General features: G+C 39.6%; 1 protein-coding gene across 12 annotated transcripts in view; it reads left to right on the forward strand.

Annotated features, from left to right (window-relative positions):
* Positions 1–25,151, forward strand: part of LOC123372784 — a 166,736-nt gene extending 141,585 nt beyond the window's left edge. For 11 of the 12 annotated variants that reach the window (XM_045021246.1, XM_045021248.1, XM_045021247.1 and 8 more), the window contains 3 exons: positions 6,466–6,613; positions 7,839–7,982; positions 23,575–25,151. In XM_045021246.1, coding sequence (XP_044877181.1) covers positions 6,466–6,613; positions 7,839–7,982; positions 23,575–23,996 — 714 coding nt within the window. In that variant the 3' untranslated portion in view covers positions 23,997–25,151. Of the gene's footprint in view, positions 1–6,465; positions 6,614–7,838; positions 7,983–23,574 lie in introns of those variants that run through there. The other variant, XR_006580447.1, reaches the window with a different exon arrangement.
* Positions 25,152–26,833: the final 1,682 nt, after the last annotated feature.

Genomic DNA, 26,833 nt, shown 5'->3' on the forward strand with positions numbered 1-26,833 from the left:
AGCTAGGAGTCAGAAATCAGAGTGGGTAGGGAGGCTGGTGCTGGAGCAGGAGCAGGACTGAGTAGGCAGCAGAAGTGAGATCAGAGTAGGCAGAGCTGCGGGCATGGTACATACTGAGCAGCTGCAAGGCTCAAGTAGCAGACTGCAGACATTCGTGGACAATCAGGAAGCACAACAGTTTGAGGGGGCTCGCTGGACCCAGCTGTGCTTGCTGGGTTGCCTAGTGACCTTGCTGGGAGCCAGCTGTGCCCTTGCCAATACAGTGGCATCTCCAGAACTATCCATTATTGATTCCCAGAGAATTCTTCTCAAGCCTTTGAAGTATTTCCTTGTCCAACACTGACACTTACCATTCACTCTTGTCTGCTATTACCATGCTTTGTCTGCTGTTCCTAATACTGTCAATTTGTCACAACTCCCCTAAATATGGTATCAGCCCGAGATGAAGAAGGTGGCGAAAGAGAATTGAAAAACTGATGGTCAGTTTATGGTGTGTTTAGTAGCAGTAAAACTCAGAATACTACTGTGTGATCTGCTAAGTATAAACAAAACAATTAGTCCAAAAGGAGCAAGTCAACATCTGGAGGGCAGAACTGTTATAAATTCAGGCCCTGATCCTGCAAACACTTAACACGTGTGCTCACTGAGACTACTTGTATGCTTAAAATTAGCACTTAAGTGTTTGTGGAATTGAGGCCTTGTGGCGGAGTCTATAGTTTGGCCAAGTGTATAATCACAGCAATAGACATTGGTCAGTTAGTCTACAAGAAAAGCAATGGAATCAGTTTGTATGTTAATTTCATGTTTTCTTTGGACCCCAGTAAGTGAATAATCATGAAGGGGGTATAATAAAATAGATACGTAAAGAAATTAGGTAGTTCAGTGAAGCACTTCCATAGTATGAAAGCATTAGAAGTCTGAGATTCAACGGGGACTAAAGTCTGAATTTGGTATTGCTTCAATGCCATTTACATTTTTAACTTTGGAGAAAAACATCTTTCTTTTGATTGCTAACTGTAGCCAATTCTAATCCTTTGGCCTCCATTAAGAGGATTTTTAATTAAATTTCTCATGAAACTGTACAGCCTCAGTACATTGCTGTATGCATAGGTGCCGACTCCATGGGTGCTCCGGGGCTGGAGCACCCATGGAAAAAAATTGGTGAGTGCTCAGCACCCACCGGCAGCTCCCCATGGACCCGCTCCACCCCCCTGCTCCAGCTCACCTCCACCTCCTCTGCGAACGAGCCTGGGCATATTCTTAATAATCCTTGTTAAAACAGTTTCATGGGTTATTTTAAAATGCCAAATAAAAATCCCTGCAAACATGAGCCAATAGAAATTTTCCAAATTTTGATTTTTCTGATAAAAACCATAGATGACATACTATAGAGCCAGCCAGAATTTTTCAAAATTCAAAATTCTGACAAAGACTTTTTTGCCATAAATGTTCCTCTTTTCTGACCAATTCATTTGTAAATCCTTCATTAGAAAACACCAAACACTTTTTTGCAAAGGATTTTAATAAAGGAGCCATTTTCTCCCATAATACATTCAGGCATAGATTTGTGGATGCTGTTGTTCCAAGTGAAGCTGGCGTCTCCTTATTCCTAAGTAATCGGCCTCTGGTTATGGTCTTGTCTTCTTGCATCTTTGTCTCTCAATCAGTTGTTTAAGTTATCTCTGTCTCATCAGCACACTAGCAGGACATTTCTTGATCTGGCCTACTATTCCTCTGGGTCTCTTCACCAGATGTTTGGCAGGTTTACTGGATCTCTCTTGTACGCAACAGTCTTTCAATCTGGCCTCCCTGAAGAGTAGGACTGGGATTCTTTAGGGATGGAAACTGAAATTGTTCCAAAAGATAAATATTTTTCTTGATTAAAGACAAATGTTTTTTTCAAGATATAGCCCCTTAGTAATTAACGTAAGTTTTCAAAGTGCATGTCATTCAGATCTTCCACTAACACAGTTTTCCATGCAGAGGTAGGGCCAACCAAATTTAAATGTTGACAATAAGCTAAAGAGAACATTTGCATATTAACTGAATAAAAGTAAATTTAGGTTATGTCCCCACATCTCTCCTCTTGCAGTTTTAATTGTAATTTCAGTAACCAAACTGGCATCCATAATAACAGTTTATTCAACCTTTGAGACAAGACCAGTCTTAAAAAAAACAAAAATGGATAAAACTTTTCAGTAAAATGGAACTTTCAGAACAATTAAATTATGGTCTTCTCAGGGCTTTGTAATGCTACTTATCATGTCACAAAGATTCCTTCCCCAAGATCAGTGTTCTAAACCGGAGTTAATTTGGATAGATATGCAGCATCTTTAGGTCACTCTTGAACCTAACATCAAGGATATTTTCACACCATTCCCATCTTATACATTATCTCTTAAAGATCTAGCTTGGGAGCGCAGATAGTTAATAGGCAACAGGTTTAAAACAAACAAAAGGAAGTATTTCTTCACACAATGCACAATCGACCTGTGGAACTCTTTGACAGAGGATGTTGTGAAGGCCAAGACTATAATAGGGTTTTAAAAAGATCTATATAAATTCATGGAGGATAGGTCTGTCAGTGGCTATTAGCCAAGATGGGCAGGGATGGTGTCCCTAGCCTCTGTTTGCCAGAAGCTGGGAATGGGTGACAGGGGATGGATCACTTGATGATTTCATGTTCTGTTCATTCCCTCTGGGGCACCTGGCATTGGCAGCTGTCGGAAGACAGGATACTGGGCTCGATGGACCTTTGTTTTGACCCAGTATGGTCATTCTTATGTCCCGCTAATGGGGAAAAGGGAACCAGCAAACTGTTTGGAGGTGGGAAGATGAGGCAGGTAAGGTAATGGGCAGTGCTTACACACTCACAATGTCATCCTAAAATCAACTACTTTTTCAAGTTTAATGGAAATATTGGTTGGGGGTAACTTTATGTAAACTTCCTATATTTAAGAGAAGGGGAGTAGGAGTGAGGGAGAGCCTCATGTGCTTTAATGAAGAATTTTATTGGCAGAATATTGTAATAGAAATATGGGATGCAATAGCCACAAAAACTGTAAGTCAAATAACGATAAGGTGAAAACAGTTGTGTTCTCTGCTTTCTCAGCACAGCTATTCCATTCTCCCACTTGTAAAATGCTGATCAAAAATACAGTGCAGGTGCTTATTAAAAAGGCCAAACCAACCAAGCAAAAAAGAATAAAACGTGTGCAGCTTCTCTGACACTAAATGTTCATGGTTCATTGATTAGATGGATGTTATTTAAAGGAGTTCATAGCTAGTGCAAAGAAGATAACATTCTTTTGGATGGTCTGAGGTTTAGCTCAGTATTAAAATACAGTGTTCAAAATATTCTGATTTTAATTTCATAAAGCAAAGCATATTGCAAGTCACAAAATCAAATTCAGCTCTTTATGATGGAGAATATTAATTGGGTTATACAAAACAGTACGTTTTTTTTCCCAGAAAATTTAGTTTCCCTAAATCAGACATAGAGTAACACAGACAAACACTAGAGAAAGACTGGTGAAGGAGAAGTTAAGTGGTTGATGGGTGGCTGTGGTTGCTGTCTTCTGAGGTAGGAGTTTGCTCTGATGGATAAAGGCCCATCATCTTGGCAAAGGTCAGGCTGGAAGACTGGAGCAGAGCAGGAGATGACATCTAGTTATTGGATGAAGTTTCCATTTTCTTCCAGGGGTGGAAACAAGCAAAGAGAATGTCAGGCTCTAAGCTATAGACCAATAAGAATAATTTAGATAATGTTTTCACTCCCAAGGAATGCCAAACCCTTGAGTATGAAGGCTGTACTAACTGGTTAAGCCGATAACCTAGAACATAAAATAAAAATTACTTAAAAAAAGAAACGATGCACATTCTCATTGCATATAGTGCTAAGATGAACCAAATGAATGATGCTGTCCCCCATCCAAATTCAGGCTTCTCTCAGGTCATGGGGAACTTAGGTTGTCCATAGAAGATCTTTACCAGGTTCTTCCAATAATTTCCTTTGTTCATACAATCTTGTCTGTTTCAAAGACCATGAAAACCATGAAAGAATCAAGAAACTTCAACAACAGTCCAGTTTTCAAAACAAGGTTCCCTGAAAGCACTCAGTCCTTTCGTGAGCATCACTACAGCGAAGTGATTTTAGATCTTTATTTGGAGTCTGAGAATGAGAGTCCAATTGTCCATAGGTCTTACTCCTTTGAGAGTCACTTTCTTTTAAGCATCATCCACTGATCATGTTGTCATGATAGGCCTGGTCTTCATATGGCATAGGACTGTAGTCACTGTAAGAATGTCAGAACCAAAGAATGGGGGGGAAAGAGTAAAGGCTAAATCTCTCTCTCTCTTAGGTAACCCTGTTGGAAAAGTTATGCTATATCAGGTCCTTCTCTACTTTACCATTGCTCAATGCTAGGTGCTCAGGAAAGAGCTGTTTGTTCAAATTTTAATTAGCTGTGATTAGAAGCATTTGACAACCAAGTGTAGGTAGTTTTTTCCTGTCTCCTCATCTTTACCCAGGCTCACTGGCAATATCAGTTCATATGGTACACTTTGAAAGATGGACATCATGTTCTCCGAGCCTAGAATATAGTTCAGTTTTGGGTTTCTGTTTTGTTGGATTCTTCAATCCAAAGAGATCTAATGCTATCAGGATGGATAAGAGAGTTACTCTCATTATATGAGAGTTTCATATTATCAGGCCTGCCAAAGGGACCAATTAAGACATTACTAGTTACAAGTTTTTGCCTCTTTATTTTTGATGAAGTTAATGTAAGTCTTCATAACTGTTCAGAAAGCCATATCATTCATGAAGAGGAGCCCACAGAAAGGCCATTGTGTTGAGAAAGCATTTTGCAGACTGTCATTTCAGTTACTAAGAATATAGAAGCCCCATTGAAGTCAATGGGAGTTTTACTCTTGACTTCAGTGAGTCCAGGATAATACTCATTGCATTTCTAGGCACTACTGTTACCTGACTAACATTTGGATATGACAGTTGTTACATTATGTTGATGACAACTTCCTTGGGTTTCTTGTAGTTCTGCTCTGCATTTTTCTTCCAGTACAGCTCACTAGTCTTGGAAATGTTTGATCTAAGGTCTAAGACTGGACTATTTTGGAGGATGGTTCTTTTCTGCACACTTCAAATGTACAGAGATGTAGGCAAAGTATTGTGTTTTCTAGAGGCCATCAGTTTTTGTTTCAATTCCTGTGGGCTAGCCAGACTCATGGAGTTAGCAATGAAAGAGAGCTCATTTTTTTTCCATGGTAAAGTTGGCACCCTTTTTCCTGATTGTTACCTGTTACTGCATGAATTTACAGTACTAATCCAAATTAGTTAACAGTGTTTAAAAAAAAAAGCGCTATTTCTCCTCTGAATTTTCCATCCTTCTTAATCTTCTCTGTTTCTCTTTTTTAGATTGCAAGATCTTTGGAGGCAGGAACTGATTTATATAGTACCATGTACATCTTGGTGCTTAACAAATAAGTCATGACAATAGTAATTAATAATGCCAAACCACCTTTTCTTTACTAGAATCTGATTCCTTACTGTGGCTTTCAGCTGTAACTTCTCCCTCTGAAATGCCAAGTGGAGAGTGGAATATCTCCAATTTTCTGCTCACTTCAGGGGGAACTCTCTAGCTGGGCTTAGAAAACTGTTTCTGCATATCAGTATTACTCAGAAACTAAGACCCAACCATATTTTATGGATTTTATTATATTTATTACACTGAAATAATGGAAAATATTTGTAATGTTTTATATCAGCTTTGTGTTCACATATTATTTTATTTCCTCACAACACTTAAAAAAATTATGGAGTTGAAAGAAAGAAAAAATGTGGTCACCAGAAACCATCTGTTTCTCAATCCTCACAGAGATTTTGCTAGAATTTCATTTATAATAATTCTGAGCCATTGCCCATTGAAATCAATGGAAAGATTCCCTATTGACATCAATGGCACACTGGATCAGGCCCTAAAAGATTTCTGTGCTGAACTGCACTGCTTGCAATTCAGTATATTAAAGGTGTATTTAAGCTGCAAATATGCTCCCTGGCCTGCTTGGTTTGCTAGTGCGGAATTTTCAAAAAAAATCTGTTTTGGTTCTTCTGAAATTGAACTTCTCAAAAATGTCTGTTCCCTGGAAAAATCTGAATTTCCAGCTTCTTCCAAATCAGAACAAACAACCAAACAAATCAGAAATGTGAAATTTCCCAAAGGATGGAAATTCCAATTCCCAGTCTATTCACACTTTAAAAGATTCCTCTACTTTGAAAGATTCTGCCAATCTGAGAGAGATTGTATGTACTTAAAATGGGGAATCATTCTGGGACTGGTAATGTCTCTCAAAACAGAAGAAAATTTTGAATGTGACCTCTGCATAGGATGTGAATAGTGGCAGTTATTGTAGCTAACCATCATTATGTTTTATATATATTCTGTCTTCTAGATACATGCTCTGCAGGCTGAACTCAATTTCCATAGAAGCATATACAACCTCCAAGTTAAGTACACTGAAGCTGTTTTTGAGGGGATAAAGCAAGCCTACCACACTTTTCAAGAGAATGTTGTGTCAGTTCTGTGTTCACCGCTACAAGGTTAGTGTGTGTTTTTGTGATATTTCCAGCAACACAAACTGAAACCAGTTGGAAAATACTGATAAGCATTAAATAAAAGATCTGAAAAGCTGGAATTTACAATCAGCACCAATCCCACCTAGCATCGGTTTTTCTTCCCTGTATTTTAAATAATCCCTTCATGTGTATATTGGATTTTGTATGCACATTTGTAGACTCAAAAATTCAAAATTCCTTACACAAAATACATAATAATATAACAATATTATATGGCATTCATAAGGAAAATAAAAATGTTTATTACTTTTTATTAAAAAAATTATTGGGAAAGAAATATATGTAAAAATCCATCCTAAATATGCAGTGGGAACTCTAGTGTGGGTTTTTTCATATTTTATTTATTAAGTTTTCAAGAAGAGTACAAAACAAACTAAAATCTAATGCAATGATGAAGACACTTTAAATTAATAAAAAAATCATTACAGCAAAGGAATGCAAATATATAAGTCAGTTCTGTCTCTTTTCCTTTTTCCTTTCAATTTTAGCACAGAAAAGTCCACAACCATATGGTCATTATATACCGTACTAGTTACAAATGTGATCTTAAAAAAAAAAAGTAGTAAATAATTTAGAGAGACAAGGTGGGTGAGGTAATATCTTTTATTGGACCAACTACTGTTGGTGAAAGAGACATGCTTTTGAGTCACACAGAGCTCTTCTTCAGGTCTGGGATTGGTACTCAGAGAGTGGTAGAGTGTTGTAGGTAACATTACTGACTCAATATGAAATGTAAATAGACAAATTTAAAATGGAGTGTTGACAGACTGATTTTTACTTTAGTTAATAAAAAAAAATAAAAATGCAATACTGCAAATGCTGTTCACTCTCTACAGGTGTCTATTTAAAAAAAAAATCAGCAACTTTTATGCAAAAATTCAGCACCTCATCCCATGTAAATTGGCATAGTTTGTGCTAATGAATCAAGGTGGAATTTTCAATCCTAAGTGATACCATGCGTTTGGGATAAACTTTCTCATCATTTTGCAGCCATTATGTGTTCATATGTACATTCATAGACACATAAGTGTACTATATATCTGGACTTGCTTGTAGGAAGTGCTGAACAATTGTTTTTTCTGTACTGTTGTAGTATTTCAGCTGTCAGAACTGGGCTTGCTCTCCAGCGTACATTAGATAACATGTCTGTTCCTCTCTCTGTCTCTCCCCAACCCTACTTTCTTTGCAGATGTTCTTTCTTCTTACATAAACCTTAAAGCGGAAGCTTCAGAGGTTGCTTTAAGGGACTTTCTCACTGCTTTTAAAAACAATGCTGAACAGATCCAAAATACAGTTGACACTTTGACTCCATCAAAGAATCAGCATCACGAAGGTAATAATTTTTATTTGTTCAGTTTAAGACAACAAGAAATGAAAAAAAAATAGCTGTTTTCAGTATTCTTGAGTCTGTAAAAACAAGTCATAGGTTTTGGAAGGAAAGTAATTCCTCTGTGCGTTCTTACAGACTAAAGTCATAGTATATTCTGACCTCAGTTACATGGGATAAAATCCAGAGTAGCTGCACTAATGTCAGTGGAGTTATTCCAGATTTACAGTGGTGCAAATGTGAGCAGTATTTAGCTCTCCGTTGCTTTACAGTTTAGTTTTCCCTGTTGGTTATAGCTTTATTGAAATTGTACTAAAACTATGAAGGATTGAATGCTTTCTTTTTCATTATGTGTATATTTGTAGTGAATTTCAATTACCATGAAATTAAGAAACTGATAACATTGGATGGAGGCCCAAGTATTTAGGGATGTAGTAGATTCTCCATCACTTGCCGTCTTTAAATCAAGACAGGATGGCTTTCTAAAAGAGATGCTTTAGCTCAAACAGAAGTTATGGACTTGATGTAGGAATTATTGGGTGAGGTTCTTTGGCCTGTGTTATGCTAGCAGATCAGACTAGATGATCATAATGGTCCCTTCTGGCCTTAAAATCTATGATGTATAATGCAAGTATTTGTAATATTCAAGCTTTCCCCCATATGGTTCAGCCATAGTACCTCAATTCTGACTTACAGTACTCCTGATATGCTATTTGAGGTCCTCTTCTATGCTATGGCTTCTAACTCTGTTTGTATTGTGGGTAAATCATAGAATATCAAGGTTGGAAGGGACCTCAGGAGGTTATCTAGTCCAGTCCCCCTTCTCAAAGCAGGACCAATCCCAAACAGATTTTTACCCCATGTCCCTAAGAGGCCCCCTCAAGGATTTAACTCATAACCCTGGGTTTAGCAGGCCAATGCTTAAACCAGTGAGCTATCCCTCCCCCCTCCTTAGAAACAGTGAATTGATATACTTCTGGTGGCACACATGAAGTAAGTTGATAGTCTCAGTTCCTAGAGGACAAGTATCCATCTCAGCTAAGGACTGGGAGCCTGATCTTGCAAAGATTTAGACATAGGTCAGAGTGATTAATCTACAGGAGTTGTTCCATGGATTTATCACTTGGGTTAAATCATTCATGTGCGTAAGTGTATGCAGGATCAGGCTGTTGGGGAAGACCACCAAATATATTATACTTGGAATTTGGCATTGAGCCCCATCATCTGGAGATTAGTGCATTAATCTCCTTAAAAAAATCTCAGCTGCTTTAAGAGACTGCAATTAGAATTAAGAAAATCTGAAAAATGGAATCCTATTGTTAAAATAATTAAACACCTGGGGCCAGATTCCAATCGCATTTACATTAAATCTTTCCAGTCCATTGACTTCAAGAGAGTTACTCTAGATTTACACTAGTGTAACTGAGATCAAAATATTGCCCTTGAAGTTTTGATTTGTTTATTACTAGAAATAAAGATATCTTATCTCAGTGACTGAAAAAAATTATTGTGCTTTACTACATTACAAGGATGATTTCAGGTTGCAGTTACCATACAGAGCATTAAGCTTTGAACTTCTAGAACAAAGGAGAGCAAAAATTTAAATATTTCCTAGTTTTGTAGGTATGTTTCTTAAAGGTATAAGTTACATTTTTATGGCAATAAAAAGTAGTTAAAAATAATAATACTTGGACAGAAGTTCGCGTGTCTTTTAATTTATGGGAGAGAAATAGTAAATTTTGTGACTTTCAGGGTATATTATATGTAAATAGCAGAAGTTCACAAATTCAGACTATTTAGACTACTATGGTTCTGTTTTTGACCCTTTACTATCTTAGCTATGGGATACTACTGTTGATTATTGCACACTTTTGATGGGATTTTCCAACGCGCTCAGCATTGGTCCAACTCGGCTCCCTTTGAAATCAGTGGGAGTTATCCCACTGATATAAATGGAGCAGAGTAGGCCAGTCCTGAGGGGTTTTATAAAACTCTCCCGACTGCTACTCTGAGAAAACTTTTTACCCTTTCATCTGCCACCAGCAGCTCATGAGAATAGTGCTTCACTTGAACTTTCCTACAGACGCTGAATACCAGGATAGGCAAAATTTTCAGATGTCATGATTAAACAATGTGTGTAAAATCATCTGTGTCTTGACACATTTTAGTAGCACAGAACAATCTATTTCCTTCGTGACCAAAATGCAGCCTTTTGTCTTTATCATTTAACTAAACTACCATATATGACTCTGAGGGTGTTTTTAAAAAACATATTTTAGTGTTAATTACTTTCATATATTCACTTTACAGTGTACAATATAATAGTCAAGTGCCAATACATTTTATTCAAGGGCTAGATGATTCAGTGGGATATCACTCTAGACTTTAGTCTTTGAATACCTGGGCTCAAATCTGTTTACATCATCAGTAAAAGCGCATTTTCTTTGTTTGTTCATGTCAAAAATCTCCCATATGATTTACAATAATTACCTTAAAAAGTTGCTGATTGGCTATCAATAAATCAATACAGTTGCCTCAGTTTTGGCATTACTTAAATTTCTCTATATCATATTTGCAGTATTACCTATAGTAGGAAGATGCTAAGGTGACTGTTACAATACACTATAAATTACTGGCAGTCTGTTCAGGAGATGATTGGTGATTATATTAATATCAGGATTGCTGTGCTAGGTAAACTTCGGGAGTGCCTACTCACACTGTGTCTGCCTTTAGCCAGTGCTATCACGGGTGATATGTGCTCCCTGCATCGAACAGCTCTGATAAGCAGTAGTTGCATTCATAATACGTAAATAAAATGAGGCTTGTATATGTTTCTAAAGCAATTGCACTCCAATTTTCATGTAATCCTGGAATTCTAATAAACTTGAACATTTGTAGACCTACTTAGAAACAGTGACTTGATGTACTTCTGGTGGCACACATGAAGTAAGTTGATAGTCTCAGTTCCTAGAGGACAAGTATCCTTCTCTAGTGATCTGGTACCTTGTTGACTAGCTTAGTCCAGAAGCCAAGGGCTCAATGGGCAAAGAAACTGAACTATCCTCTCACTGTTAGAGGTTGGCTTTACCGAATAATATTGAGCCACATTGGTCGTGGTAGTTTTAGTTATCTTTATGCCTACCACAGTGCCTAGGAACTCTACTCATGGACTAGGACCCCATTGTGCTTGGTGCTGTACAAATAGAACAAAGAGACAGTTGCCAACCCAAAAGAGCTTAATATCCAAGCATAAGAAAAAAGATGGATACAGACAGATAGAGGGAGGCGCTTGTTACAAGGAAACAGTGAGAAAGTGTTGGACAGCATGATAGGTTAGCAGTGCTCTCTGCACACCAGCATACTAGCTGTCAGGAATCAGGGCCTGCAGCAGAGCCAGTAGCTGGGCAATCTAATGAGCGCAGCTGGCCTGTAGTAGTCTAACTCATTGGCTCTCAATCCTTCCAGGCTACTGTACCCCTTTCAGGAGTCTGATTTGTCTTGCGTACCCCCCGAGTTTCATCTCACTTAAAAATGACTTGCTTACAAAATCAGACATAAAAATACAAAAGTGTCACAGCACACTATTATTGAAAAATTGCTTACTTTCTCATCTTTACCATATAATTATAAAATAAATCAGTAGGCATATAAATATTGTACTTACATTTCAATGTATAGTAAATAGCACAGTATAAACAAATCATTGTATGAAATTTCAGCTCGTACTGACTTCGCTGGTGCTTTTTATGTAGCCTGTTGTAAAACTAGGCAAATAGCTAGATAAGTCGATGTACCCCCTGTAAGACCTCTGTGTACCACTGGTCTAACTGGTTGGCTACACTGCCTGATTGGCTGGAAGAGTCAGCAGACCAGCTCCTAAACCCAACAACAGTTCTGTGGCTGCTCAAAACATTCGCCCACGGCTGAAGTATCTCCTGCTCTTGCTTGTTCCCAGCCTTGCTCCCTCTTTGCTCCTGCCTTGGACCCAGCCTTGCCCCTGCTTCGCCTCACTCCAGGTAACCCAGTTCTAACCGTCAGCTCTGATTCCTGACCACTGACTTCAGCTCTGACCCTTGGCTCTGGCATCGGGCCTTTGACTCCAGTTCTGACCCTGGGCGCTGACTCCTGCTGTGACCGACTCCTGTTCTAACCACTAGGTCTGACATCTGTTCTGATCACTGAGCCTGACTCCTGCTCCAGCCACCCACATGCTGGTCACGTGACACTAGCTATTATCAAGTGTTTTGTAGACATCACAGCAAAGGAGATTTGAAGGAGCATGGTGTGGTAGCTTTGTGGATGTTTACTGGGAGCTCCTCCCAAGCATGAGGGGCAAGATGGCAGAAAGAACAAAGATCGGTGGTGGAGGCAGGCAGTGTTGTGTCACTATGGCACTTTACATGCACTAAATTAATTTTAAAACATTATTCAGAGCAAAGAGGGGAAAACAGTAATTTTTCATTGGTGGAGCAGTGTTGTTTTAGTGGTTTGAGCATGAGAGAGAGAGAGTCAGGAGACCTAGGATCTAGTCTCAGTGCTGCCATTGACTCAGTGGGATGTTTAGCCAGTTACTGGACTTTTCTATGTTTCCCTTTTCCCATTAGTCACCGATAATGCTTTTTCGTAGCTCTGAGGTTCGCAGATGAAAGGTGCTTTTTATGTGAAGTTGTATTATTTATTATGACTGCAAAGACAACTGCATGAATTCTGCATACTTTACAGTATGCTCAATAAATACTTGCAGATTACATTATTGGGTATTTTTTTGCTTAAATAGTAGCAAGTGTGTATTGACAGATTTGTTAATATGTTTTAAAGTTTTACCATAATTCGTCAGTTATCTAAATTGGGACCTATTAAATCCGTTTTGGAAAATCCTCCAAGCATGAAATAATTTTATGCATTTTCTAATCTTTTCATCTCTCAGTTTGTGATCAGACTACTGAGAAGAAGATAAAGATTCAGGTTGACTGAGCATACACAGCTATTACAGTTTGGGTTAATATAGTTTACAGCAGGAAAAGGCATTACAAATCTAGACAATGGATGCTTACTTTGCAGTAGCTTCAGGGTCTGAGGACTGACTCTTCAGCCCAGGACATGTCCCCTTTGTACTCCTTTGCAAAGGGGATTTAAAGCTATCCTAGAAGACACTCCCAGTGCCTTGAAGTTGGCATCGCTACCCATGCTTCTTTCTCTGCAGGGGACTTTCCGGGTCATGCTGAGAATGGAGGGTGTGCATGTGTTCCACCTGGAATCAGTTAAAACTGCCAGTAGCTGCCTTAACTTGTGCTGGGGCTTATTTGGCTCCTGGCCAGTCCCAACTTGGTCAGAGGTCAAAGGGTGGCTTAAAGAGTCTTATTTGCCTTCCCCCATCTCGTAACCTCCACCCTCAATATAGCTGAGGGTTTAGTCCTGAAGATCTAGCTACTGATTCTTGTCACCTACAATATGAGACTCAAAGGCCAAATCAGAAAACACAACTTTTCAGGTTCATATCCATAGTACATGTTATAAAGGCTTAATACTACTAGTCAGTTATTTTGCTATTAGAAGATAGTATATCGATGCTTGTGTAGTGTAATCGGAAAGGGAGTGAAGATCGAACCAAGCTGTAGTAAATTAGTCATTTTTCCCAAAATAAGCAATTTATTTATACCCTTTAATAGTAATAGTAAAAGAAGCTCATGCATATACACAAAGGGCTCAGTCACTCCCATCAAGTATAGATGTGTGCATTATAATTGCAGGATATGATTCTAGCCAATGCACACTCCTGAGTATTGGATGGCAAAATAAAACAATAAGTTTGGCCTGTACAGTGATCTTCACTGATTTCACTGAAAGCCAAATAGACATTGATTACAATTTGTCAGTCTTTGTAAATGAATACATTAAGGATCAGGTCGTTTCACCAATCCCGCATGCCTGTGCAAAGGTTAATTGGAGAGAAGATTCTTGGAGAATGCGCAGGAGATCTGTGGCTTCTACATACTATGAATAAGTTCCCTTGGAGGCTCCCTAAGTTCCAGCTTACAGGATGGTATAGAGCTGAGGAGAGAGAGGTGTGTGCATATAGAGAGTGGAGATCAGCCATGAATATGGTGGCTACGGCAGCCATGAGGCTGCAATAGTAGTTTCAGAGTTGCTTGGGAAGAAGGATGTTTTTCAGCCAGGCCATGTAGTTCTTTCCAGTGCAGAGGATGGTTGCTTGGGATATGTGCTGGGCAAGAATTTGGGTCTAATTGCAATACTAAGACCTCATCATTATCAGTCATAAACATGGTAGTAAATTCAAACTCAGAAATAAACCTCAATCATTCACATTTACACTATTATAGTAACAAACTGGAAAATATTAGGCACTAATAGTTTTTTCCAGATAGGTTTCTGAAGTCTGCTTTTAGTAGAGAGCTGTGAAAGAAGTCATATGATTAGATTTGAAGGACTTGGAGCTGTGACAATTTGGCCTGAACTACTGGCTCAAATATAGAACAAGTCATGTGTACAGGATGTTAACATTGGCTTTATAACTGTTTAGAGACAAGGTCATCTTAACCACCTGCTAGTAATATGGTTCACTTTGTGTCCACACAAATGCTTTTCTGACTTCACAATCATGTTTATAAGTCCACACTTATCACAATGATTAACTGTATTTGCATCAATGCATTCTGAGAATATCATGAAAACTATCCCATACTGCTGTAATAGGGAATAGAATATCCAGAAGACATGCACATAGCAACGCTGGGACAGTGCACTCTGGAATGTCCTGTCGCATAGAGAGCGTGGAGGAAGAGGGACTGGCCGAACCAGTTAAAAGGGGGTCCTGTCCCCCCTGGAAAACCTAGTGAGCTGAACTGGTTATGGAAGATAGGTGTGGGCCTCGGTGAAATACTGTTAGCTTGCCATGGTCACTAAGCAAGTTTTAATAACATTGTGTGCCAACACAAAATATTTAGGGTTACCCATGCTAGTAACAGGTTACACATTCATAGCACAAGCAGGATTTGTGTATCAAAAGACAAGTCATTTTGTCCCTTTGTGTCTTACTCAACTCAGCTGCAAACCAGGGTCCAAGCTGGTTCTCAGTGAAAACCAGATACTGCATCTAAGCAAAAGGTTCATGAGTAAATACATCAGAACCCCCCCCCACAAAAAACCCTTTCTTCTAAAACACACAAATTATCCCATCCTGCAACTGAGCTCTTCGCTACCTAACTTCATCTACACTTAACTTCCTAAAGAAAAGGTGAAATAACAGTAGATTTTTTTTCCACACTAGAAACTCTGTAATTGGCAGTATGGTTAAAATTGGTCAAACCCCTGAAGTTCTCAGTGTAATACAGCTTTGCACTCTTTTGTTTTATATCAAGACCATGTATTGTTATCTCTAAAAAAAACTCTGGCAGCTGTTTGGTTCCTTTCTTGTAAGAATTCTAATATGAACATTCCAATTATATTTGAATAAAGTGGGTGAAAGTAGCATTAGAGGGAGAACCCTCAAGTCAGCTTTAACAATAAGTGTCTCATTTTGAGTTTGTCAGATGACTGTGTCCACTTTTAAACTGTGGCATTTTTTTCAAGACTACAGTAAATCTATATCCTCACTTTTATTGCGCCAAATCTGGAAGTTCGTACTCAATTTTTGAGTATGTTTTCCTAATTAAAAACTGAGTAAGGAGCACAGGATATAGCTTTTTATTCTTTAGTTTATTATTGTTACTACATTTTTATAACAGGAGGTAAAATTATACTTAGTGCCATATGCCACATTTCATAAATAGTAACAGCACTGCTATATATCAGAGGCATAAAGACTAGATTTTGTGAAGGCCATTGTTATAAAAACAAAAAGAACCTGGAATGACACCTTGTTTTTCAGGATATACTGACAGCAGAATTGACTTATTGCCAGGAAGTTTTGCACTTGTGTAGTAGGCAGAAACATAGATTAGTTTAGAATTGGTTTGAGAGACCCTTGGCATCTAGATTTTTGTTGAACATTGGACATTTCAGAGCTCATCAGCGGTGCAGAAATGTTGATGACATTATAAACTGTAAAAGTTTCATATCTTTTCCAGAACTTGCAATTAGTTATTAATTGCTGCAAATTAGAAAATAAATGCAGAACTGGCCATCTCAATGTCTCAAGGACTAAAGAATAAAGATGCACAAAAAACCCAATCCTGAAATTGATTGCACATGGATGCAGGGGTCTGGCTGCATGGGGCTCCATTGATTTCAGTGGGGCTACGTGCAGGAATAGGAGTGTTCCTCCATTACAGGATTAGGGCTCTAAGTTTTAATTTTCCAAAAAGGTCCTAACCGGACCCTTAAAATAGCACCCTGCAAATATATGTGTAGTAAGTATCAGTGCAATTGGGAGCAGAGATCAAATGAACTCCAGTACTGGGGTGGATAGATAAAATATATTTTTCTGTAGAAAACTGCTCACATATCATGGTGTTTAGCCTTTCTTTTGACAGGCTATTGAAATACCTATTCCCCCTCCCTACCCTCCAATCATTTGAACTAATGGTAAAGAGTGGACAAGTAGACTTTGTGCTGGGATTGGTAAATTTTCATGATGGTCTGGAAAGGCTGCTATAAAATGACTTTATAATTCTTCAGACTGGATTCTCAGCTGTGCTGAGTGCAGATTCAATGCACATGAAAGTGAAAGAGGCAAAGGTGTCTCCATAGCTCCACCCTGGTCCTTGACATGACCTGGAATAGTCCATAGGCTGAGGACATTGTGGGGTGGAGAGCAGGTGGCACAAAGCTATCGCTCTGCTGAGGACACAGGCGCTGACTTTTATTTTTCCTGGTTGGTGCTCCATGCCCGTTCCACCCCGACGCCCCGCCCCAACTCCGTCCCCCCCCCAGACCTCTCCAACTGCCTGCCACTCGCTGCTCTCTGCCGTTCCCCGAGCACCTCCTGCCAGCAGCTCAGAGGGAGTCCCACTGAACAGCTGTGGCTGGTGGGTCCTGAGCACCCTCTATTTTTTTTGTGTGGGTGCTTAAGCCCTGGAGCCCCCACAAAGTCAGTGCCTATGGCTGAAGATTCCCTTGTGTTGGATAGGGGCACAAAGGGGACTTAACAAGGGACCAGGCCCTTCTATTTCAGGATAGCACCCTCTTAATGACCGTTTTCTATAGCATTTCATGACACTTCCCACAGCTGTGTTAACTTCTGCCTTGCCAACTTCATCCAAGAGACTTGACAGGGAGTGCTCAAGCTGGGCTTTATCAATTTCTTCCAACAACAAGAAATAAGGGACCCTGTTATGCCTGTCATCTCTACTTTCTGACATACACTGTAGCTTTGCTCATCTGTGTATAGTGCTTGATTTTATTTTTCTTTCTATAATAGCTGATTGGTAGGGCTGCTGTGTAATGTACTGTAACTGATTGGAAATTAGAGCAACTAAACCATGTTTTCTTTTCATTTTAGCAACACTTGTCACCTTTGGCTTTGTTTTCTATCTCAAAATTCTTTATCTGTTTCACTTTGGTATCAGATGGAGCTTCAGTTAGCAAAAATTTGAATCTATGTCAAAAGGAATTCAAATCCACAGCCAAAAACTACATTTAAAGTGCAGTGTTTGTGATTTGAATCCACAAACATATGGACTTTTGCAGTTAAGGACCTGATGTCAAGGCACAGTCAGTTAGGACATGTCTACATGTACAGTGGTGCAGCTGTGCTAATGCAGCTGCACTGCAACAGTGAGTCTGGTGAAGACGCTCTATACCGATGGTAGAGAGTTGCCTGGTCGGCATAATATAACCACCTCTGTGAGCAGCAGAAGCTATGTCGGTGGGAGAAGTTCTCCTGCCAACATAGCACTGTGCACACTAGCGCTTATGTTGGAGTAATGTATGTCAGGGGTGGTTTATTCATATCCCTGAGTGACATAGGCTGTAGTGTAGACATAGCTGAATTCACAAGCCATATTTGGTCTTGCATTGGGGAGTTCTGGGCATACATTCTTTCCCCTGCTCCAGGGAAGATGTGTAGCAAAAGAGCCCTTACATCTGCTGTATGCCACTGGAGGATCTGGCTGGATTGCTGAGATGATTGTCCTTGGGCAGGTTAAGTTAGATTTCTGTTGGCAAAACAGTGTGAAGGATAGAGGATCTGGTACCCGGCATTAGTCTTATCTTGGCCACTTCAAAAACTGTGGTTCCTTCTTCATTATTGGGCTTCACTAACCCCAAATGGCACCAGATTAACAGTCATGCTACTGGAGATAACTATACAACAGCTAAATGATGTTGCTGAGGCTTTGCAGCAGATATATATCTCTTCTCTCCAAAATATACAAAACTGTACCAACCGGGCCTTTTTCATTTGCAAACTGGAGTGAGCATCAACAGCAACAAGTATCCATTCTGTGGTGTTATAAGAGGACCTAAAAGTAACAAAGGCTGCATATGGGGTGTAGTGGCCAGTTGCACTGCCTGCCCCTTCAGTGTTGATTCTGCAGTAATCAAGAAGGCATCTATGTTCAGTCAAATGCTGAGCGAGTAGATGCTGAGACACTGGAATGGTAGAGAAATAAGGTGTATGTTAATGGCAAAGCCACTCAACACTTACACAGAATTTTACATGCTCACACTTTACAAACATTAATATTCACCCATCTGAATTAAGTAATTTAAGTATCATTATCCTGGTTTTACAAATGGGGATTCTGAGTTATAGAGACATTGAAAGGTCAGTGTGCAGTTGGAAGGGGTACTTTAAAATTTTTGGACACCAAGTAAATTTATTGAAAAAATTACTAAAAATATTTAGTTTAGAGAAACAAGAAATGGTCTTAATAATTGTTTCTCTTAGTGCAACTCATGGGTGTGACTCCCACTATTTAGTCAAGGGATTATTTTACATGATCTTGATCTAGGGAAGGCCATATCAAGACCAAGCAAAATAATCATAATTATTAACCAGGGCTATTTTACTATTAAAGAAAGGAAAAGAAGACCCTGAACAACACAACACAAATGACAGAATACAGGCAAATAAACTGGTGACTTCCATTACAGTCTTTTCTGTACATCTCTTTGGAGAACTTTAACAGAGATTACATCCTTGAGAGTGAACCACCTCTGGGGATGCATGGATTTTTGTGAATGTGTGTAAGTTTAGATCAAAGTCTATTATTTTCCAAAATTATTGTGAATCCATTCTTTAGTATACTCTTAGACAACTAAGAACGTTTATAGATGGGTGTGATGGGTTACCCCCCCTCTCTCCCCGGGGTGCCACTGAGCCCGTCTGTTCCACCAGCCTGGGCTCCCTTACACTGCCCTGCTGAGTCAGGCCCTCAAGCCTCCTCCAACGTACACACAGGTAGGGACACACCCAGCTGCAGAAAGACAAAGATACTGAAATCAGCACTGCATGGATAGGCTTCAGCTAGGGAATTGCCTGGCACTCCAGTGCACATCCCCTCTGGAGTATAAACCCAAAATTGTATTGTCGTGCACTGCACATGAAATTTGCCCCCTCCCTCAGTGTGGAGGAAGATGTGCACAGCTTTTGTCCCCCCCGCCCCCAGTTATGAATTCCACAAACTGGTTTTAGAGAAAACAAAAACAAGTTTATTAACTACAAAAGATAGATTATAAGGGATCACAAACAGATCAAAGCAGATTACCTAGCAAATGAAATAAACATGCAAACTAAGTTTAATAGACTAAAGAAATTGGTTACAAGTAGTAATTTCTCACCTTAAATGTTCCAGGCAGATCGCAGAGATTCTTGAAGGCAAGCTGCTCCTGCTTGCAGCTTAAAACTCCAGATATTTCTTTGACAGGCCAGACGCCTTCCCAGCCTGAGCTCAGTCCTTCTCCTCCCCTTGTCTTTGTTTCTTAGATGTTCACAGCAGTCATCCTGGGTGGGGATTCAGGGAAGAATGACCACTGATAATCTCTCTCCTTTTGCCTTAAATAGGTTTTACATATGGCAGGAACCTTTTGTTTTCTGGTGTGGTCCCCCTTCCCTCAGTGGAAAAATATTGGTATTCTATCATGGAGTCCAGTACCAGGTGACATGATTACAGGACCCTGCAGTGTCAAAGCAGCCATTTGTAGCATCCTAGGAAGGTGGGAGATTAGCATCTTCAAAGACCTATCGTTCTCCCTAATGGTCCATTGACTTGTCCCCAGCTAACCAGCCAGACTGATTGTATTCTCTCTGGTGGGTGTTTCCCAGGTGCAAATACTTTTGTAGTACAGATGTATAGTCAATATTCCTAACTTTAGATACAAAAATGATACATGCTTACAAATGGGATAATCATATTCAGCAAATCATAATCTTTCCAATGATTTCTCACGTGCCTTATCTTGCACAAAACATATCATGATCATGCTATAATTATATTATAACAATATTTCTATGAAGAATATGGTGTGTAGCGTTACAATGGGCAAAAGAATTTTGTGCAGGGGAGGGAACCCATTGGTTATTAATAAATAATCAGCCAGTTTGTAGTTGGCAAAGTAATCAATCTTAACTAAATCCTATGAAATTGAAGAACATATTTAAATTAGTTACCTAGAAAAAGCCATTTGAGGAGCTGTTTTAAGAAACGCCAGTTGCAAATATTAAGAATTTTACATTCCACTGGTTCACTGTTTACCAATGTTTAGTCCCTGTCTCCTCTCCAAATACATGGTCCAATCATTTGGTGTTTCAGGAGAAACTGTTAGTCTTTTAAATTACAGCAGCATTTTAATATTCCAGGAAAATCATTACAAGAGTTGCAAATCTAATCCCTTGGCACTATTTTAGTTAATTTCCTCTCACCAATCCATGTTGAAGTTTTACGGAGGTTTTCCTTGGATTGCTTTCATCTTGAGTCTTCTCTGTTTTTGTTAATTTGTTTATGGCACTTTGCTTGTGGAATGCTGTGTTTGAGCAGGGTTGCAGTGTGTGTGTGCAGGGGCGGCTCTAGGCATTTTGCCGCCCCAAGCATGGCAGGCAGGCTGCCTTCGGCGGACCCTCCGAAGGCAGCCTGCCTGCCGCCCTCGCGGCAACCGGCAGAGCGCCCTCAGTGGCTTGCCGCCCCAAGCACGTGCTTGGCGTGCTGATGCCTGGAGCCGCCCGCGCGCGCGTGTGTGTGTGTGTGTGTTTGAGAGGAGCTCACTTTACAGAGGTTTTTTTTTGTTTTTACCCTTGTCCTTCCTGTTTTCTTGAGATTCTAGGAAAGCACACCTCTTCTAGGCTTGTTTAGATTGTAAATTGGTCACTGTCACTCTTTCATTGGCTTTATGCCTTTAGGGTTGGCTTAGGTGGCACTTTCAGTTCCTAAATATGCCTAAATATTCTGTTTAATGAATATGCAACGTTTCTTTAATTGCTTTTGTTTTTCTTGTGGCAGGAATGATCCAGAAAACTTTTAAAGTTTGTTTTAACTCTTTTTTATTCAGTCCTGTTTGAAATAATCTTTCAGTTTTATTAGAGTTTGAGAAGAAATAAAATTCTCTTTTAAAAAAGTCCAAACGTTCCTGTTCTTTATATGAAAGTTTTCAGTTTTCAAAAGTCTTTTAAAATTAAATAACTCTTACAAAGTCTTTATCTTAAATAATTTAAAGTTGATGACTTTGGAGAGGTGATACTCATCTTCCAGAATTGGTTAGGGTTTGTGTGTGTACTGCCAGTATGTAATTAGTTCCCCAGTAATATAAATAGTCTGTACTTAAATGACTTCCTACACTAGTTTAGCAAGGTCATTAGATTCCAGGTGGTTCATAAAGCATTTTAAAATTTACATAGCAATAACATCAGGAATTATATTAGCAGTTTTGCATTTAGCTAACGTATTTGCAAGTCTGCATTTTACAAAGGTTTTTATATTTTTAACATTTAAAAATAATTATTCATTACTTAAGAAATAAAAGTTTAAAATTTTTGACATATTTTTCTCTAAAGTTTTTAAGAACACAACATAATTAGGCCTCGACTTAACACCTTAATGTCTGACATGGTCTGTCGTCTTGATGTTTGCTTGTCTTTGGGAGATAGAAGCAGAAACCTTCTGGAATTTCTTTGATAAGCTTTAACATTTTGTAACATTACAAATTAAACATATGTTTTATATTTCCAAACATCCTGGCTAGAACATTCTTGTAGATATATCTTTACTAACTTGTTTGCACCTTTATTTAATATTAATGACTTAAAAATAAGATATAACCGTTTGATTAATATTATATTTGCGTCAATATAGAAGTCTCTTCCCCCACATCACACAGCAAGACTTGAGTCCCTGGATTCTAGTCTTCTGTTCATTCTTCTATACCACACCTCAGTCAAGGATCACCAGGGTGAGGGAAAGCCCCAGTCATGCATCTTACACTGGCTGCAAGGAAGGAGATGGTATAGGAGCTTTTACGTTCTTACATCAGGTCTATTTATCATCCCATAGAAGCTACACTGGCTTTTAGATTTTTATTGCCCTAATTTGGCTGAGGTGTGAGGCCACTGTCAATTGACAGTGAAATCACCTGAAGAAAACTTCCCCAAAATGACACATCCTGGTAGGACAGGGTGGTGCAGGATGAGATCATAAGTGGATCTTAAATCGATTATAATCTCTCTCCATTGTCTTCTCCACAAAGGGGATGGATTGTTTCTGTCTAGGATCTCGGAAGTAGACAGTTATAGATCTTGTAGAAGTTCAACTCTATGCAGGCGTAAAAAATGAGTAGATTCTTAAATACTTTCTTTTTTTGTACCTTTCCAAACATAACCTTATTAAAAAAGAAAGTCAGTGCTATCATTTATTGTTGTATCAGTTAGAAGCTTTGAACTCTGCAGTGTCTAACCAATAGTCTTGGCACCAAACCCAGGAGGAAAAGGAAAAAGTTCTGCACAGTTCTACTGTATAACAATGTCTGTGCCTTTGTATCTGATTTGTATAACAATAAAAAGACAAACTTATAAAAGGGAAAAGTGCCACTTCTCAGTGGCACCTTGACTTGGATTTATAAAGGGAAGAAATTCCATAACCCTGACTTTCTTATACATTTTTCGTTATTGAATCTAAACTGTGAATGAACAAGAACATGCATAATCAGTGATGATTTCCATTGTGGCTACTCTAGGTTAGTGTTTTTCTAGTTGAAATGCCAAGGTGTGGGCTGACAGTCTAATGGGAATACAAAATCTGAATTTTAGACAACTGCTGAGAGGGAGAAAGGGAGTGGCTTACATAATCTGAAAGCAACTTGTCTGACCAATTTGGGAGTAGCATTCAGGCATCTTTGGCAGAAGGCTAGTGACTACTACACACAGGCGCTATTGATTTCTGGTAGAAGGGGAAATACTTTCTCTAACACATTGTATTGTCAGTCTTAGCTTTTCTAGATAAATGATGAACCACATGTTGCAAAGAACCAGGTGATCCACAGGACAAGAGATTTAAAGCTTTACTGACACATTCCAAGCCATGTCAAAACTACTACTGATTTATGCTTTTATACTTTAATGCGACTACTGGCACTTATAAATCTCCCTGATTATTCCTGTTGATGTGAAATGTCTGTTGTAATTTAACTCACTGCCCTGTTATCTCTTAAGGTGATGAGGCCCTGTCAAGGTTTGGAAAAGAATTCTTCCTCTCTTTGGAGCATTCACTCAAAGACTGTGGGGAACAACGGGATAAAGCAGCCAGTGAAATGGAAACCTTACAAACTGAACTGGCTTTGGCCTTTGAAAACCTTCAGAGCTTAAGAAAGGAACGAAAAGAGAAGAAAGCAGAATCCATTCCTCATTTTACAAAGTCTGAAGGGGGGAGAGTGCAGGAGGAGGAGCTGCAAGCGGCTTGGATAAGATTTCAAAAGATAACCCAGTGCCAGATTCAACACCCCTGCCTCCTCCACACAGTGAGAGTCTTTTGCCCAAACATGTGTCTGCGGTGGCAGCTCATCAGCCAAGCTGCAGCAGCAGAGTTCTACGGGGTTAGCCCTTCACCAGAAGGGGAAGAGCTCCCACAGGAGTAAGAGCGTGAAGCCCACTGCAAGGCCACCTTGGCAAGATCAACCATCACTTTAATATCTTTTTCTTCAAAAATGGTCTGAGCTAGTTTGTAATATTATGTGTTATGATGAACTCCAGGGGCAAGGGGCAATCCTGCAAGGTGTTGGGAAAAGAATTAAGTCAAGAGGACTGAGGGCACTCAACACCTTGTAAATGGTGTTGGAAACCTCATAGGGGGCCCGATCAAAGCTCATTAAAGTCAGTGACAAGAATTCCCATCCATGGGCTTTGGATCAGGTCCTTAGTATTCATGCTAGAATGCATGAAAACAGAAGGACAGAAATAGAGGGCTGGTGTTAAACTAGAACGAATAGCTTTTGAAGAGGTAATATTTGCACTCAGCACATGGACTGTACTAATGTTATGCTGGATGTATGTGCTGTTTCATCACAGATGTGTTTTTACACCTTATGAAGATTATAGAATGACTAAAAAAATAAATCGCTGGCACCAGGCTTGGTTTTGTTTCATTACCAAAAACACGTAGTGGGCTTGACAGACCACAACCATATGACAAATGTTTATAAATTTGTTTTTACTTGACATGGCATCTGTGTTGAAAGAAAATCTCTCTAGATTCCCATGCTCATGTGAATGATAAAACTCTTGAATGCCCCAAATTACTACATATGCAAGGGGAAAAGGACTGCGTTCACAATGTTTACTGATAACAAATGGTTTTGGAGAGCCTTACTTTACTGAGAACAACAATGTAAATAAGTCAGAATTGAGTGTGTAATGTTTCCTGTTTTTAAAATTTGATATTATTATATTTGTATTCTAAATCACTTTTTTGTTAATTCTAAAGAATATAAAGTTTTATTTTCTGGTGAGTGAAAAATTGAAGTTGCAGACATAGAATTTTTGTTGTATTTCTATTACTGTTCTTCCTTCCTTTTTCATAGTACTAGTACGATCGGAAGGTCCATTGGAGCATTTAACTTTCCAAAGAGCCTGGATGTTGGGATGGTGCAGACAGGAATGCAATAACTGAAATATTTGCTTGTGTCATTTTTCTCTGTTCTACCAAAAGCAAGTGTTCTGCAATGATTACACCAACCACTTCAAGAGAGCTGCTGTGAATTCACAAGTGTGATTAATTCGCTGGCTGTAATAGACGTAACAGAGTAAACTTAGTCAAAAGACCAGTGTTTTGGGTTTGCCTTTTTTATGTCTTGGTGCCAGTCAAATGTCAGAAAGACAGGAAGTGAGAGCTTATTCATTAACTTGGACGGCAGAGCGGCAGCCGCAGACCCCGTCATGCAGGTAGCCCCAGACCCTGCCCGGACCCCGAGGCACTGGGAGGCCAGGCAGCTGGTAACTCAGCCCCACAGCCTTTAGCACACAGCTGGGCTGCAGCTGTGTGCTAATTAGACCATGGGTTAAGAACTGCTGATCTAGAGCCTCAGAGCCTACTGAGGAAATCTCCAAACAGCAGGAGATTGAGCCAAAAGAGGAGACCACAGCACCAACTCATTTTTCTTCCTTTTCTTCAGATAAGGCCGTAATGCCCCCTCCTCCGTCCATGGCAGCCAATTTAAGGTCCTTTCAGGACCTTACAAAGACGATGGGGGATTCAGTACAAATCCCTCTCAAGATGAGGGACACCCACCATAAACTGCTGGACATTCTACATACTTCTTCCTCCTCAAGGATCACCCTCCCTATTAATGAGGTGCTTTTGGACCCAGTAAGATTCATATGGCAAACAACAGCATTGGCTGCACAGATGTGCACAGAGGCCAACAAAAAGTATTATGCCCCCACCAAAAACTCAGGGTTCTTCTTCTCCCACCCTCCACCTAATTCCATTGTGGTGGATAAAGTGAACTCCTGTGGCCACCATGGCACTATTTGAAATCCATCCCTTACTATAGGGATTGGAAGAGATTGGACTTGTTTGGGAGAAAGGTCTACTCTTCCATGATTTTGCAATTTCTAATTGCAAACTACCAAGTGCTAAGGGCCAAATACAATTGCACAAATTATGCCAAACTTAACAACTTTATTGATCACCTTCCAGAGTCATACAGAGACCAATTTCAGGCCATCATACAAGAGGGGCAGTTGGTGGCAAAAACAGAACTCCAGACTGCACTAGATGCCATGGATACTGCATCCTGTTCGATCTCCACAGTGGTCGTGATGTGGTGAGTGATGTGGCTGCATCTTTTGGGACTGCCAAAGGAGGTTCAGATGACTGTCGAGCATCTCCCCTTCAATTTGTTTGCAGATAAGACCGATGCCATGCACCATAAGACTCCAGAGCCACACTTCGGTCACTGCAGCTAGGCAAAAAAGGAAATTTACCCCTCAGCCTTCCTAAAAGTTATGTCCAACCCAGTACCCATTACAGTGCTATTATGAGCCACAATGGAAAAAGTCTAAAATTCAGAGGTGTAAATCATCATGCCCTCAATCCTCCATGTCACAAACCTCCACTTCAAAACACCAATTTTGACTCCTTGGTTGAGGCCCCATGAGACTACTCCCCACAACACCAACTGCAACTTTCTGACCTCTCATGCCTTTGGATATCGTCTGGTTCTGTTCCATCAGAATTGGGAACACATAACATCTGACAGATGAGTTTCGGAAATTATCTCTCATGGGTATTCTATCCACTTCCCACCCTCCCTCCCCTTCCCTCTTCAGGGTCTCCTCTCATGAGAGACTATTAAGACAGGAAATAGTTCATCTCCTATCTCTAGGAGCCATAGACACATCTATGCCTGCACATTTCTGAGGCAAAGGGGTTTTATTCCTGATATTTCCTGATCCCCAAGAAAAAGGGAAGTTG

The sequence above is a fragment of the Mauremys mutica genome, chromosome 6 (genome assembly GCF_020497125.1).
Source record: "Mauremys mutica isolate MM-2020 ecotype Southern chromosome 6, ASM2049712v1, whole genome shotgun sequence".
In the NCBI taxonomy this organism is placed as follows: Eukaryota; Metazoa; Chordata; order Testudines; family Geoemydidae; genus Mauremys; species Mauremys mutica.